Source organism: Myotis brandtii, unplaced genomic scaffold (genome assembly GCF_000412655.1).
Source record: "Myotis brandtii unplaced genomic scaffold, ASM41265v1 scaffold232, whole genome shotgun sequence".
Taxonomy (NCBI): Eukaryota; Metazoa; Chordata; class Mammalia; order Chiroptera; family Vespertilionidae; genus Myotis; species Myotis brandtii.
The window spans coordinates 631,742-649,390 of NW_005358729.1; the positions used below are offsets into that span (position 1 = coordinate 631,742).

The 17,649-nt window shown below is 36.0% G+C and overlaps 1 protein-coding gene across 4 annotated transcripts in view; it reads left to right on the forward strand.

The window, feature by feature from the left end:
- Window positions 1–17,150, forward strand: part of SNTG1 (syntrophin, gamma 1) — a 119,437-nt gene extending 102,287 nt beyond the window's left edge. For all 4 annotated transcript variants that reach the window (XM_014539971.1, XM_005866529.2, XM_014539970.1 and 1 more), the window contains 7 exons: window positions 553–591; window positions 6,279–6,395; window positions 7,891–7,962; window positions 10,554–10,706; window positions 12,190–12,282; window positions 14,028–14,138; window positions 15,950–17,150. In XM_014539971.1, the coding sequence (XP_014395457.1) occupies window positions 553–591; window positions 6,279–6,395; window positions 7,891–7,962; window positions 10,554–10,706; window positions 12,190–12,282; window positions 14,028–14,138; window positions 15,950–16,108 (744 nt within the window). In that variant the 3' untranslated portion in view covers window positions 16,109–17,150. The remainder of the gene's footprint in view (window positions 1–552; window positions 592–6,278; window positions 6,396–7,890; window positions 7,963–10,553; window positions 10,707–12,189; window positions 12,283–14,027; window positions 14,139–15,949) is intronic.
- The last annotated feature ends 499 nt before the right edge of the window (window positions 17,151–17,649 follow it).

Consider the following 17,649-nt stretch of genomic DNA (forward strand, 5'->3'; position numbering starts at 1 on the left):
TGTCACTTAATTGTCTGAAAGTCAATGTTATGCTTTATGTGGGATTCTGACTAAAAATATTTTGACACCTTTTCTTTATCCTTTACTGTTTAAATACTCCATTTCCCCTGTTCTCGAGTGTTAAAGCAAATTGGAAATAATATGATTTCAAAGTGAAAATATAAACTACAGAATATTACTCTTTTGTTCTTGGTAGATAATTATTTAACAGTGTGTGGAAGCATAGGCATTTGGTTTTGCATAAACAAAAAAAATTAGATGGAAAGCTTTTTCAAAATCAACACAGCCTCCTTTTTCTTTTTTGTATGACTTACTGCACAAACGATGTTTGCTTCTCTCAAGTGGTATCATAATATTCATTAAAATTTTTCATATGAAATTTGAAAAAATTTTGATAGTAAAAATTCTTTTCCTTTCATAATTGCTGTTTTAGATGCAATGACTTAATTGTGTCAATGTATATTTACTCACTAAATATTGATTCTCAGAAAATTTAGGCAATCTTGTGTCACCTTTGTTGTTCTTACTTTTACTATTTATTTATCATTGCAGATTAAAAAAATCAACAGAAACTTTCCTGTAAACCAGCAGGTAAGATGGAGAAATACTTGAAAAGTCAAATTATATCTTTCTTTCATTGTTTTTATTATAGAAGATAATCTGGATTAAATTTAATTTTATGTGAAAATAATGTGTACTATTATTAACTATATTCAGGAAAATAAATAGTTTATTAGATTTCTTTCATATTATGTGATATATCTGTTTATCTAATCACATTAAAAGCAGTCTGTAATACTATCGACAATATAAAGTATATTAAAAAACTTTTCAAGTAAACTAAGTGAACACTATTTTTTACACAAATTATATTATTTAAATACAATGTCAAAGAACATGGAGAGCAATTTACATGAAATAGTTTTACTGTATCACCATTTAGGAGTACTTTACATAAATAATCTAAATGTTAAAGAGGATTTTCACAATTTGCTGACTGTATTTAAAATGAGTCAAATTAATGCATAGAATAAAAATAATGTCTGATTAATCAAGCAAATAATTTAGTTGACTTATAAGACTAATAATTGATTATAGAACAAAATAAGTTGATTATAGAAAATAATAACGGATTCCCCTTATCATTTTATTATGCTAGAATTAAGCTTTGTATTACTTTCCTAAGCATACTAAAAACAGTAATTCAAGTAAGAAAAGTAAGTGAAAGCTCAGTGTTTTGACTCATGTCATTGGTATATCATTTGAGCTCATGTCTTCTGCGTGCACTCTTCCTTCCTTGCCAAGTTGTGTTGTCTTAGTAACTGGGTTCCAGGTTCTACTTCCTCCCTCTCTTTCCCCGATGGTCCCAGTTCCTGACTACCTGGCTTCCTTCTGTCTCCTCAGCTCTGCCTAATTCTCCTCCTCCAGATAGAGATATGGGGAACTTTCCGTCTGTTAAGCCTGTTCCAAAATGTTCCCTCTGTGAGACCTTACACAATCTCATCTAGAACATCAGACCCTTTGCAAAACTCTGTATCTCCCCTTCCCTGTGCTCTTTAAAAAACAACAACCTGTTTTCTTGGGACTGCTTATTCTTTCTTCTAGCCCAGCCGTGGGCAAACTACGGCCCGCAGTCCGGATTCGGCCCGTTTGAAATGAATAAAACTAAAAAAAAAAAAAAGACCGTACCCTTTTATGTAATGATGTTTACTTTGAATTTATATTAGTTCACACAAACACTCCATCCATGCTTTTGTTCCGGCCCTCCGGTCCAGTTTAAGAACCCATTGTGGCCCTCGAGTCAAAAAGTTTGCCCACCCCTGTATCTAGCCTATATTCTACTTCTTTCTTTTGAAATGCATAGTCACTCAAAGTGGAATCTAAAGTACATTATTGCATTGTATTTAATTCACGGCTACATCCCCAATGAGTATAACATTAGGGATATAGCAGTCCCGATGTCATCTTGTGTATGTGAGAAGGAAAAATGTTCAGGTTACCAGTCATCTGGAAATGTTGCCTTTATATGCAGAGAGCTGGGATGCCATTATATCTGAGAGAGCTCTTTGCCGAACCACAACCGAAATCTTTAGTGTTACTCTTTAATTGTGAGTCAGGATGGCCTAGGGTCATTTTATTTGTCAGAGTAATGCATCTCAGACGGACAGTGTTTTTCAGATAGCACCGACCCATGTTGCTGGACAATAGCCATCCTACTTCCTGTTAACACACTTGGCCCCTGCTGCCAAGTCGACCTGCTTTTATGCGCTGCCCGTGGTGCCTCTTCTTTCTGTCCTGATTGCCAGTCTCCAGAATTCCCTGGCACAGTCCCAAGCTGCTTCGTTTCCGCGTCTTGAGAGAAAGCCATTAGGGCCAAGCCTCTAAGGGTAGAGGGCATATGGTGGTGACAAATCAGAGTGATTGCCGTGGTCCCCCTGCGGAGGGCTTTGTGCTGCTGCAGTGGCTGGCTCAGCAGTGGTTTTCGGGGAAGCAGCTGGCAGGAGGGAAAGGAGAGGGTTTTCTACAGCTGAACACAAATGACAATAGGCTCAGCTGTCAACGCATCACCACCATATGCCCTCTACCAACAGTGAAGAGCACTTTCTGCTTGTTTCAGAGCACTGGGGGTACGTTCAGCTCACTTTGTAACTTCTCTTCCATGTTTAGCTCTCCTTTAAATTCACTTTAGTATGATTTCTCTTAGAGAAGTATTAACGAAGCAAAAGTCTTGTAACCGCCTGCCTTTCCCTCAAAAAAAAAAAATCACCTGATGAAACATTTGATCAAATAGTGGGTGACTGACATTACGACACCATGGGTTCGGGCAGAGAAGAAATTTCCCCCGAAAGGGCTGAAGGAGTGGTTTTGATTGCTTTACCCAGGAAAAGGAAGCAGGCTGGCCTCCTGGTTTGAGAGGGAGGGTGAACTTGATGCCAAGTAATGTCGAAGGCTGCAATGAGACATAGTCCGGCCTGTTGCTTGAGCTGAATGGCCCCACCTTGTGGGAGTGGTGTCGACTGAAAGCAAAGAACAATGGAAGGAGAAAAAGGAATGCATTCACATTAGAAAGCGGGTGAGCCGATCCACAGTAAGGCTTCTCAGACTCCAGGAGGTAATGGGGTGGATACTGTGGGAAAACACCTGCGAGGTACACTGTGGTAGCAGGGACCACCTCGTGTCACCTACAGATGTGTAGAGGCATGGTTTTGTCAGAAACCTTCCGGGAGCTTTATCAAAAGCAGACAGATGGATTTGTTAGATGCTGTTGAGGTCGCTGTGTAAAAGAATAAGAGGCCAGGTGGAACATAAAGATGATGGTGATTTGGGGGATATCACATCTCCTCTCCCTTGATTTAGGGACTTGAGATTCATTCTGAAATTCTGCAAGGTGAGAAGTGCTGTGAGATGAGAGTACCACTAAACCAGAACTCCTTGGTAAATATATACATATTAGAGGCCCAGAGCGCACGAAATCATGAGCTCCTAGCTCACTGCCCCGCCCTCTGCCGCTCATAGCTCTCCACCACTAGTAGCTCGCGCCCCACCCCACCCACTGCGAGAGCCACTGCTCGTTTGGTCACGATGGCGTTATGGCGTGACGGCCACGGGCCTTTTATGTAAGAGATATATATATATATATATATATAATTTTAGTCTCTTGCCTCTTGAAGGCATTTTAGATTTCTGTGGCCTTGAGAAACAGCTGTTACTCCAAGATGCTTTTAGTTGTAACATGTAAAATTCTACTAATTATCTGTGTATACAAACACATGCCTGCCCATAAACACATGTGTATGTGTGCGCACACACACACACACACACACACACACACACATATCAAGAGGTAGAAAAATGGTCTTTTTAGTATGGAACTGCAATTGATTTTTATGCAAATTTTGTATACAGTGACTGTTAAATTCACTTAATTCCATGCTCCTCTTTTCAGCTATATATAAACTTCTGGCAAATCCTTACATTGCACTGCAAATATATGAACAACATATTTCTAGATATAAAAATTTTGAACAACATATTTCTAGATATATGTCTTATTATTTCACAATTTCCAGTTATCTGCTATAGTGTATGGACTAGTCATCTAAATTTTGAACATATATTGAGTAAAGTAGTAGTTTTAATGTTTGGGTTTGATACCTCCAAAATCTAAATCTCTTGTGTGTGTGTTCCCTCCCCCTTTGTCTGTTTTATTGCTTGGTTTTCTGAATTGTATTTATTTTTGTCCCCTCGTATGGCTTCTAAATAATGGTTAAATAGTAGACATTGTACATAAAAGTCACAGACATAACTTGAGGATGGGAATGATGTTATCTTGCTCCAGGGAGGACTTACTTTTATTTTAGGCAAAATAAAATCAGAAGTACAATTTAGCCCTAGCTGGTTTGGCTCAATGGATAGAGTGTAAGCCTTTGGACTGAAGGGTCCCAAGTTCAATACTGGTCAAGGGCACATGCCCAGGTTGCAAGCTCGATCTCCAGTGGGGCGCTTGCAGAAGGCAGCCAATCAATGATTCTCTTTCATCATTGATGTTTCTATCTCTCTCTCCCTCTCCCTTCCACACAATACAGTGTACAGGTGATTTGTTGTGTACCTGAGCACTGTGTAATTTTGTTAACCGGTGTCACCCCAATAATTCAATAAAAATTCATAAATCATGAATCATTTAAAGGTTGACATTTTCTGAATCATCTAGATTTGAGCTCTTGTTCCTGTAAGAGCTAAATAACACCTGCCTCAACACTGCTGTTAGGAAGCAGGCACCTGTGACCTGAAAACCAGAGTATGTTTCCTAAGGCTCACCCCATGTGGAGGGCCCAGGACTTGACCTTATGCCCTAAAACCAAGGCTGAAAAAAGCGTCTCAATCTTTTATGGCCACTTCTGTATTAGAAAATGCCCCTCTGGCAAAAGCTAATCCACATTTGGATTCACTTTTATCAACCACTATATTACTATGAATTTTTTTCCTGGTAACGCTTTATTTAATATGTTGTAAAATATCTAGTGTTTTAAGCACATTTGAAAAATAACATTTTTATTGTTTTCTGGTGTGACTTCAGTAAAAGTGTTGTCTGATGACATACTATACAACAACTGGAAGTAGAAAATAATTATCTCCTTTTATTTTATCTCAATTATTCTGACAAATTATACTAGTCTCCTATAGTTAACCTAATCATTTTCTTTCTTTTGTTTTTCCTTTATGGTATTTTCAGCTAATAAACGTTATTGCTCTTTTACTCTTTAAATTTTATTTTTTAAAATTTATTTTTCAATTACAGTTAATATACACAATATTATATTAGTTTCAGGTATACAACATAGTGATAAAACATTCATTGCTTTATGAACTGATCTTGATCTTCACTGGTTAATAATAATATTAGAACAACCAGCTATAGTAATTGATTATTTTCTAATTGCTTATATGGCCAGGTAGATACTTAATCAAATAACATCATAGTTTTAAAAGAGTAAAAAAAAAAGTCTTGGGGCAGGAAAGAACATTCTGCCAACACTAAAACCAAAGTAAGTTACATGATGTAGAAAACATACTCTCCAGGTACCTCTATCATGTAGGCTGTGGTAAGAGGTAAGTAAAATGGCCTATCAATATGTTTTCAAGAATGTAAAATATTCATTTAATAAATGTTTATGTACATGCTTCACCTCAATTAAATGATGAAAAGAGGAGTAACCATTTAACTTTTTTTTGGAAATTGATCCACTTACATTTAAGAGCTAGAAGCAAAAGAGTTGTTGTCAGTGCCATTGATATATGAATAATTCTTGAACAGTCTTTAGTCATCTTAGACCAGTGACTAAACCAAGAATGACACAGGGGAGATGCGGTACACCACACTAGTGGTGATAACATCAGGTATCTCTCTCTGGTTTATCTCATTACCCACTTGATTATTTTCTCCTGGGATCACTTTCCCAGATAGTAAAATGGGACTAACTGGTAAACAGATGGCATAAGTCAATGAATTCTATTACAAACACATATTTTCATAGTATGAACGGTAGAAAGTGAGAGATATAATGCATGCCAAGTTGGGTTACGTAAACAAACACTTGCAAATCCTTGTTAGTGGTTTACGTATACTTATTGAAGGCAAGTCTGGTTCATGAGCTTTTGCATCAATTAATTTGATAATTTTATTAGAGCATTAAGATGCCTTACCTAGAGGTAAAAATGCACATAATACCTCTAATCTGAGGCTCTTTTTGCAGTAATTATGTTCCATTTCCTTGCAGATCGTCTACATGGGTTGGTGTGAGGCCCGGGAGCAGGACCCCCTTCAGGACTCGGTGTACTCTCCAATCTTTCTAGCCCTGAGGGGCTCATGTCTTTACAAGTTTCTGGCACCTCCAGTAAGTGTTTTTGTCCAATACTTATTTTCCTATATGATCACAGCAGAGTGACATCGACTTAACAATAAAAATAGCATGTGGCCAATATTTTTTTGAAAATCAGCTACAGAACAAAAATAGAAAATAGTCCAAATTTTGTGTGTGTGTATTTTGCTAAATATATATATTCTGTCATTAAACATTACTTTATAACCCTTGAGAAATCTAGAAATCTTTTCTACTTAGGCATTTATGACAGGCAAGATATGTTTATGTGCACAAGTCTGTCTACATCAAATCAACAGTATTTTTTATATCCTATATGCTAGTCATTGGGCGTTTTATTAAATATGTATGGGTATCTATTGCACCTAATAGCTTGCTTTTGAAACAGATACCTTCCATAATTGTCATTCTCAATAAATATTTATTGAATATAAATATCAATTGTCAGACCACTTACAAGTCTAATAATGGATAGGGCCTTGGAATTATCAAGTCTGACGTACTGCTATTTTGAATGTCTCTGTGTATACACAGTTCACAACACCAGGAAGGCAGGTAAAAAGCCATTAATATGTATATATTTTACTATATTACTACTCTGAATAATTTCTTATGATTGGAAATATAGGTGTATGGTTTACACTTCAGTAAGTGAAACAATTTCACTGTCGTGTTTGGTACCTTCATAATTTTCTAAGGTGTTCACATCTTGGAATGACTACCAATAAAAATTACGTCTTTTTAAAAAATTCAACTCAATGTTGCTATCTGGTATTCTTCTTTGTAGGTAAGGAGTGGTAAACTTTAAAAAAAATGGTGTGTGAAATATAAATACTTATTATTGACTAGAGGCCCAGTGCAGTGGGTGAGGCCGATCGGAGGCCGTGTTGGCCTGGGTGGGGCAGGGGGCAATCAGGGCCTGGATCAGTTTGGTTGGCTACTGCACTGTGCATCATAGCCACTGGTCATTCTGATTGTTCCACCATTCTGGTCACTGGGCTTTTATATATATAGATATGTAAAGAATACACAATATTTAAAATATGTAAAGCTATTGGGCACGTTGAGATTGTTGCGTGTAACATGAGATGTTTGCTGAAAGAGGAAAAAAATAGTAATAAAGCTTAGAAGAGAGGAAACCACAGCATTCTACATGAACCTCGATGAGAGTTATAACTAGAGACTCTATAGTATATATGTGACAGGTTCCCCTAGACCAGGGGTGGGCAAACTTTTTGACTCGAGGGCCACAAATCTTAAACTGGACCGGAGGGCCGGAACAAAAGCATGGATGGAGTGTTTGTGTGAACTAATATAAATTCAAAGTAAACATCATTACATAAAAGGGTACGGTCTTTTTTTTTTTTTAGTTTTATTCATTTCAAACGGGCCGGCCGTAGTTTGCCCACGGCTGCCCTAGACCCAATAGTATATAAGTAACTTAACGAGGGGATAGGAGCTATTTTTCTAAAAAAAAAAAAATGGTGTATTACTTTCTTATCTTTTAAAGGTGACAACGTGGGATTGGACCCGAGCAGAGAAAACATTTTCAGTTTATGAGATCATGTGCAAGATTCTCAAGGTATGATCAATAGGTAGTAAAAATTTTAATTTTTCCTCAGCAAACAGTGGTTCAGCTCATAAGTAGAGTCTGAAAAGCAATGATGCATGATTATGAAAGAAAATATAAGATACAGGCAAATAAATTAGATGTAGGGTATCCTAAAAATGTATACATACACTTTGAATAATAATGAAGGCAATGTTTATGAAATACAGTTTATTTTCAAAATTGAGCTATCGGCGGTTAACACATGTATATATAATAGAATGCAGAGGTGTGTAGGCACTCTCATATTGGCTTAAATAATTGTTAAGCAGATTTTTCAGTTTCTCAGTCTGGGGAGGAAACAAGGAGGAACTTGGCAGAAATCCATTGAGGAAGAAGTAGAAAGTGCAATTGGAAATAGCCTGAACTTAAACATCTGTTGTTACCATCGTTTTTGGCTAAGTAAAACATAAAAGAGAAAAATTTGGATATATTTGTTTTAGAAAATGTAGAAAATATAAAGGCATTTGCAAAGAAAGCTAATTTGTGCGTGGTTTTTGTTTTTTTAATGATCAGGGTTAGGTTATCTCTCTGAGTATGCAAAACAACATACAATTATTTTTTATCAATTAAATTTCTGTGCTATACATAAAATTGTTGTGATAGCAAATCATCCAGAATTCTTTATAATTTCAAATGGCTTCTGCAGCCATTTTAAATAAAGGAAATGGGAATATTTTATAAAAGCTAAATAATAATCTATATTCAGTTTCTGCTCTAGGATCTGTAGGCTTGTTAAGGTTGACCTTGTTTATGAAATCAAGGAGAACTGAGTTCCCTGTACTTTATGTCAATGATTTCTCTTCCAGTTAAAGACTCAGTAGATTAGAAAATGCTGGAACATTTACAACACAATGAAATGTATTAAAAGTATCTGAAAGCAGAGACAAAGAAACATGATTACCTCAAAAGTATTCATAATATTTTTCCCTATTGAATAATTCTAAATGAAAGCTGACATTTATAATAGCACAAAAGCTAAATAAAAATATAGGTCATTGCTTGATCATCACTGTACATGGTTTTAGTTTTATTGTGGGATTAATGGTAGAACAACTCTGATATGCTTGAATTTATTGTTAATAAAAAAAAGTTCTGGAAACTTCTAAAAGATGTACTGGTATCTGAAGAAAAAGAGATCATACTCAATTTTAGTTAATAAAAATAATTACCAAAATGACTAATAAGATTGCTTTCTCTCTTTTTTGGGGGGGTAGGGGATTTTTTAAAATTGTTGATAGTATTACAGATGTCCCCCAATCTCTCCACTCCCCTGCTCCGTTTACTCTCTTTCTCTCAGCCCCTACCCCAACCCCTTCACCACACTATTGTCTCTGACCATTAGCTATACATATATGTATATAAGTTATTTAATTAATCTCTTCCCATCTCCCCCCACCCTGAGATATGTCAGTCTGTTCCATGTAGCCATGTCTCTGGACCTGTTTTTTTCATCAGTTTATTATGATCATTAGATTCCACATGTAAGTGAGATCATGTGATACTTGTCTTTCTCTGACTGGCTTATTTCACTCAGCATAATATTCAACGGGTCCATCTATGTTGTTGCAAAGTGTAGAAGATCCTCCTTTTCTACAGCTGCATAGTATTCCATGGTGTAGATGTACCATAGCTTTTTTTATCCACTCATCTACTGATGGGCACTCTGGCTGTTTCCGTCTCTTAGCCATTGTAAATAATGCTGCTATGAACATAGGGGTGTGCATATTCTTTCTGGATGGTATTTTGGGGTTCTTAGGATATATTCCCAGAAGTTGGAATCCTGGGCCAAAAGGTTGTTCCATTTTTAATTTTTGAGGAAACTGTGCTGTTTTCCACAGTGGCTACAACAGTCTGCATTCCCACTTGCTGGGCCAAAAGATTGTTCTGCTTTTAATTTTTTGAGGAAACTCCATGCTGTTTTCCACAGTGGCTACAGCAGTCTGCATTCCCACCAGCAGTGTTCTGGATTCTCTTTTCCCCACATCCTCACCAGCACCTGTTTGTTGATTTGATTGTAGCCTTTCTGGCAGCTGTGAGGTGATAGCGCATTGTAGTTTTTATTGGCATCTCTCTGATGACTAGTACCGTTGGGCATCTTTCCATATGTCTATTGGCCATCTATGTATATCCACTTTGGGATGAGGTTTGTGTTGGTGTTTGTGTGGTGGGAAGCAGATAAAATAACATAATAAGGAACAGGAGCCTTATTTAAGGAACAAAGGAGAGCCACTGAAGGATTTCAAGCATGAGGAGTGAAGCGTTTGCCCTTCTAGCTCCAGAGTGAGATCGGACTGGCAGGGTGGAGGAGGGGCAAGCCAGGGGCTTTCAAGTGTACGATATGATAATCCACCATCTGCGTATTTCCTTGTATGCTCATCATCTCAAGTTTAGTCTCCTTCTGAGCAGTGACCCTGTTTCATGAAGGTTTAGTGATATTGTAGCGTCTAATCTTTACGACTGGCACCTCCAACCGCGCATTAGTCGACACCTACTTAAGGTATGAGCATGTCAGCCATCTGAATTGATGTTTGCCAGCCCGTGTAACTCCAGGTTTTCATCAGGACAGTGACCTCCTGGACCAGCGCAGACACTGTTTCACTGTGCAGTCCGAGTCCGGGGAGGACCTCTACTTCTCCGTGGAGTTAGACTGTGACCTTGCCCAATGGGAAAGAGCCTTCCAAACAGCAACGTTTCTGGAAGTGGAGCGGATACAGGTGAGAGTCTGTGGCGTTTGAGGATCTGGGACATAGCGATGCATGCCCACTGGCTTGAGTTCTCACAGAAATCCAAATTAGCATAACACCACCATTTTTGGAATCTTGACCTCCTTCTCAAATACATTCGATAATCAGCCATTGTGATTGAACGAATAGTAATGCAGCTCTGAAAAACATTTTAATTTCTCTACAATTTGATCTCTCGGGGCTATTTCCTATCACTCCTCAAAAACATATTGGAAATTTTCATTAGAATCAGTTCCGCTTTAAAGCTAAAATGAACACGCTCTGATTTTAATTATACTTCCCAAGGCTGTTTCCTGTTCTGCAATCATGACCACCTAATTTCCCACTGAATGGCTTCCTTCACTCAAAATGCTTTTTCTTGCTAGAAAGCCTGCCCTTCATATCTACCCTCCAAAACTACACCCAGGCTTTGAAACTTTTTTCATAGGTCATATCATCTGTGAAAATTTTGCTGATTTCCAGTCTACCTTGCCCCCTGGCTACCACTACTCCTTGCACAACAGTTCTGTTCAGTATTACTTGATTTTGTCACCAATATTATTTCCATAGCTCTGCTCACAGTCTCATAGTGGAGTGAAGTGTGCTTGACATTGCTCACACTGAGTTCTAGTTTGCTTGGGATATTTTATCCATCTACCAACCGAAGTACAATGCATGTTGTGCATCACAAGTATTCAACAGATGCCTATTAAATTTTATTTCTTAAGCATGAAGTTATATCTAGATCAAACTTCATAGAATCCTCAGCCTCTCCAATTTATAGAACCATGAAATGGAACAGGCTAAGAAATATTGGGCCTGTCTCGATTTGAAAAGTCACCAATTGTTGATTTCTGAAGAATCATTCTGTTTATACAAGTAATAGGCGAGTGGTCAATATCTTTGGGAAATAGGTTGTGTCACATGGGTGAACTGATAGAGACTGTGAAGGTCAAGATATGTTTTCCTTGTTGTTTCTGCCTTGGTTACAGAATCTGTGTTTGTGTGCCTGAGAATTCTCTTTAAATAATGTCTATAAAATTAACATACCAAGAATTTAAGTGGATTTAATAATCCACTTTTGGCTTAATGAAAATGCAGGGATAGTTAGCTGGAGGGCATGACAACTTAATCTTGCCTACACCTAAAAAATGTTTGTACCAGTTTTATTGGAAATACTATAGTAAGAAGAGTTGGTGTGGTACATGATAAAAACAATCCTTTAAAAAAGACTGGAAACGTGGTCCTGCATACCCCTTGGCAGGTCAAAAATCACTTGGATTCTTTTTTTTTTTTTAATTAACATTAGGATGTTGATAATACTATCTTCCTTACACGATTACTGCTGATAATATTAGCTATTATATAAGAACGCATTACAGAAACTTTCACACAGTGTTGGATAACTATTAGCTATTAATACTGATCTTGGATCAATCACATAAAAAGTAACAGTGTTCTCTGTTCCATCTAGTGCAAGACATATGCATGTGTACTAGAAAGTCATCTAATGGGACTCACCATCGACTTTAGCACAGGATTTATCTGCTTTGATGCTGCGACAAAGGTAATGAGTTCGGGTCAGCTTCTGAGAACTGTTCTGCAGACATTTTAATTTAAGAATGATTGAAATAACTTTGAACTCCTGTCAGCATTTTAATTATCATATGTCAAATATAAGATTCTCATTTTTTAATAAAGGTTAAATTATGCTTTAATCTGTTTATAGAAAACAAAAGTTGAAAATTGTAATGAAACAAATGTGTTGACACACAACACTAGAACTATATAAATTGAATATATATATATATGTATATGTATACATATATATATTCATTTTTTCTCTTTTACTAAAGCTATGGCCTTATATTGAGGAAAAATTTTCCTCCTCAAAAACATTTTTTTGAACAAAATATTCCTTTGATTATTTTTCTTTAGCAACCTCTCTAATATCAAAATGGGGGAAATATATTTTTAGCTTTATAGGTAATATGTTGGAATTATACCAGTAGAATGGAGGAATTTGAGTGTGAAGTTTCTGGCCAATTAGCATAATCCTTGTAAATACTTAAAAAGGTCTTGTACTGTCTGATTGTGTGCCCTTTCCACAAAGGTTATGTCTCTGGAAGGGATGCATACTGAATGATGAAGGGCACCTTCTGAGCCAGGCGAATCTCAAATATCTTCAAGATAAACTGACCCCTCCCCACCGCTAATCTCCTCCCAGGACTGGCGTCACTGCTGCACTTTCTGACTTGGGGCTCTGGTCTCCACATAAGCCATTCTTCTTCTTCCCATAAGGACATACATTCCGTAGATCCACCCCACTTTCTTCTATATCAAAAAATGGTCTAAGAAATAAACTGATACATTCCTTCTCCCTCATTTAAGGACTAATGGCAATCCTCTACTGATAAGAAAATTATCAATAATATATCATAATGAGGTATAATGAGTTTATAAAATGAATTTATGTAATATATAATAATGAGACACAATGACCTTATATAAAATGAGTTTATATGATATAGAATAATGAGGTATAACAAATTTATATAAAGTGCCATCCACTTGTTATCTATTTATTAACTAAACATGTATTATTTTTCAAGCCGAGGTCAGTCACCACCTGTGCCCTGCCCCCGGCCAACCAGGATGAGCTGCACACTAATCTGTAGATGGCTGCTATTTATGCTGCCTTGGAAGTGCCCAGGGGAGGCCACGCTGAAAACTAAGTCCAGCTGCAGCTAGTGCTGGGCCTGGGGCCACTGAGTGAAGGGTATGGGGCACTCTGAGGCCAGATGCTGCTTGTTTGATAAATTTTAGAGAAGTCCAAAACATGAGCCAAGAGAGGCCATTTGTAGGAACTTATGATTATTTTATTTTATTCTTTTTAAAGTGTGAACTTTTAAATTAATATTTATTTTGAGTGGATTCTGAAGATACAATGCTTACAGAATTTTTAAGTTTTTTTTAATTGTTATAATACATTTTAATATAAAATTTCCCATTTTAGCCATCATTAATTGTACATTCAGTGACATTAATTAACTTGTACTGTTTCCAAAACTTTCCATCACTCCAAATGGAAACTTTAAATCGTTAAGCAATAACTTCTACTTTCCTCAACCCTGCAGAACAGGAAAACAAAAACAGCCAGGATCCAAACAAATGCTGTCTACAAGAGGCTGACTTTATATCTAAAGAAAGACACAAATGGGTTGGGGAAAAAAAGATGTAAAAATATATTCCATACAAATTGTGCCATAAGAGAGCTGGGTGACTTGCTTTTGTTTCTTTTTTCCCCTTTAGGCTGTACTTTGGAGGTATAAGTTTTCTCATCTTAAAGGCTCTTCAGATGATGGCAAGAGCAAAATCAAATTTTTGTTTCAGAATCCAGATACTAAACAGATTGAAGCAAAGGTAAGCACAGGTTCATCATATAAACCATCTCTAACTACATTAATACTGTTAAGAAGCAAAGGAGAGAAAATTTAGAAGAATAAAAAGGCAAAAGCATACATTCCCTGTTTACCTTGAACTGTACCTTATGGCCAAAAAATAAAAATAAAAAAAAAATGTAATGGCTAATTTTCACTGAAAAGCATAACTTAAAATAAATTACACTCAACAATTATATTTCTTACTTTTAATTCCTTATGGGCTTTATTTGTATCATACTACAATAACATTCTAGGAACTAAAAAAATCACTCTTTTATAGTTTCACACACTAAATAATAATTTTAAATGCTTAAAACTTTCTGACTCTCTTTTAACATTTATTCCATTTTTGAATATGACTAAAAATCTTTAAAGAATATTATTTTTATATCAACTCATATTTTCTCATGTTATGTATTAAAATGCATGAATGAATGATTTTTTGCTTTTCTTCATGCAAATTTTTAGTATTTTTAACTATATTAACTATGTTGTTTTTAACTCATCAAAAAGATTCACTACTTTATTTTTTAGGAATACATATATTTTAAATATTCAAATTTTTAATTATTTCCATTATTTTACTATGGAATTCACAATAACAATGTTTGGGTTGGAATGAATTATATATATAGTATTCCATTGTGGAAGAATGGGTAAATAATAAATACCAAAGTGAAGGTTTAATTGTCTGTGGGCTTGCCATACAGTGACTGCATTATGATGAGGTGCATTCTCTTGACACCTACTTTGTAAAGAGTATTTATCATAAATGGATGTTGAACTTTGTCAAAAGCTTTTTATGCATATATTGAGATGGTTGTGAATTTTATCCTTATTTCACTTCACATAATGTTCTCAAGGTCCATCCATGTTGTTGTAAATGACACTATTTCATCCTTTCTTATGGCCGTGTAGACTCCATTGTATAAATGTACCACATCTTCTTTATCCAGTCCTCTATCGCAGGGCACTTTGGTTGTTTCCATGCTTTGGCCACCGTGAGTAATGCTGCAATGAACATAGGGGTGCATATATCTTTGCGTATAAGTGATTTCGAGTTTTTCGGGTATATACCAGGAGTAGGGGTGCTAGGTCGTATGGTAGCTCTACTCTTAATTTTTTGAAGACTCGCCAGACTGCTTTCCATAATGGTTATACCAGTCTACATTCCCACCAGCAGTGAATAACTTTAAACAACCAATTACAACAATTAAAATTATATAAATTTTAAATTAATGAAATGCATTATTTTTTGAAGCAGAACCATGTGGCTCCTAATGTCATGACCACTCATATCCCTTTTCTTTCAGTAATTCATATTCAGTGTCCTTTGACAATGAATACTTATTCTAAAAGAGTAGTAAAAAATGATTTCTAAAATCATTCCAATCCAAATTTATCATTTGACGTATGTACAAAGAAACAAAAATACTTTTAAAGTACTCCTGTGGTTCTCTTTAGTTACATTTTATCAAGAATAAAGTTTTAATCAGGCCCAATATATTTTTATGCAGCATTGATCACTACTGAAATGACTTTAATGAATGAGAGTATGCTTACTCCTTCAAGTTCTTAGATCACCATGTCTTATAGTAAACCTGCAATATATATTAACATTACATATTGAACAAAAATTGAACAGAAGAGTTGCCATGCATTCGATATAACGTGATAGTTAAGTTTATTGCACTTGAACAAAGTCTATTATCTACTTGTATGGTTTATTATCCATTTTTTAAGCAAACTTTTTATTTTATTTTATCTGACCCATGTTTCTTTTCCTTTCAGGAGCTGGAGTTTTCGAATCTATTTGCTGTTCTTCACTGCATTCACTCGTTCTTTGCGGCCAAAGTAGCTTGTCTGGACCCTCTCTTCTTAGGCCATCAAGCTACTGCCTCTGCTGCTGCCAGTTCTGCTACGATGAGCAAAGCAAAGTACACGACTTGACACCCTGAGTTTTGTGTTGCCACTTACCATGACTGTATAAATAGATGAACAGCTTCGTCATATTAGACCTTGGAGAGACAATAATATCATCAAGTCAAATGGGAACTTCAGCAGGAAAAAAAGGGATCTCCAAAGCATTTCTATTTTGGAGGCCTCGGTGAATAGTCCTAAATGAACAAAACAGCTTGTTCTTTCACTCGGCTGACTGGTCACCAGTAGACTGCTTTCATCAGAAGTGGAGAGAAAAGAAGGAACGATGTGAATTATGTAAGTAATGTAAAAATTGTAAATTCTCTATAAATAAAATAAAAATACCGATTAAAGGGTTACTTCTGTATTTTAGGATATTTTGTATACAGAATACATGTTGGTTCAGATCACGAACTAATGCCCTATGATTACATCATGAGTGACCGAAAGGAGGCAGAAAACCTATGGCAGCAAGGATACTAGCATGTAGGGGGGGGAATAAATCTCATCAAAGGAAAAGAACACTCACTTTAATTTGCTGATGTAGATTTCTCCTTGTGTTATCATTTCATGATTTGGCACTGGCACTCCGATTCCATCTTACTGTAAAATGTTTTTTTAAGAATTGCAAAAAGCTAGTAACATTGACCTGTGATAGACGCATTGTGAGATGAACTGTTTCCTCCTTGGAGCGCTTACACTGAAAGTGTTATTCACGGCCAGAGCCAATCAAATATGCCAACATGTGTTAATTTAATTATGAATGAAGGCAACATTCCCGAACATCTTCTTCTGTCTTTCACTGAAGGAGATTTACATTTTACCTAATGGAATTTATTTTAAATTAAAGTTTCCTAAACTTTCAGTGACCCCAAAATTTTCTAGGAAAAACAAACTGGTGTAAGGAACAATTCTTTGTAATCCTAATCCTAGCTCATCGTAAACTAAAATGTTTCTAGAAAGCAGTCTCAAAGCTATTACTCATGTTCATTCAATAATTTTTTTCCCATTTTTAGTAACATTTAATGATAAAGTAAGATCTGAAAATTAAAAAATTTAAACTTCTCTCTTACCACGTCATCACAAGTTATTATATAATTCTAAACAATGCGGATTTTTTCAGGTATATTTTCTTAGGAATGTAGATGTGAAGAGGCTAGAAATATGAAATCATGGGGGGGGGGGGGGGGGGTAATACATGACTCAGATTCCAGATCTTACATAACGATTTGCATCACGTGGAAAACATGTTCCACCCTTCACTACAGCTGTACTGGGATCTGCCTGTAAACAACCAGCTGACCATTAAAAAAGGAAAATATGCTTTTTTAAATTCACACTAACGTCCCCAACTAAATCAAAACTGGATTATTTCTACATGAAAATGACCAAGGATCTAATAAGGTGGTTTGATTTATTTTTTAAATAAGAGAAAAATATCACTCAAGAGGGAAAAATAATTTATAAAAAGGCACTACCATCACAATTAAAAATTTAATACCCAACTATTTCTGTCATCATAGATTTTCAATTTACTTTTCACCTGATCAATTCTGAATCACATTAAATTT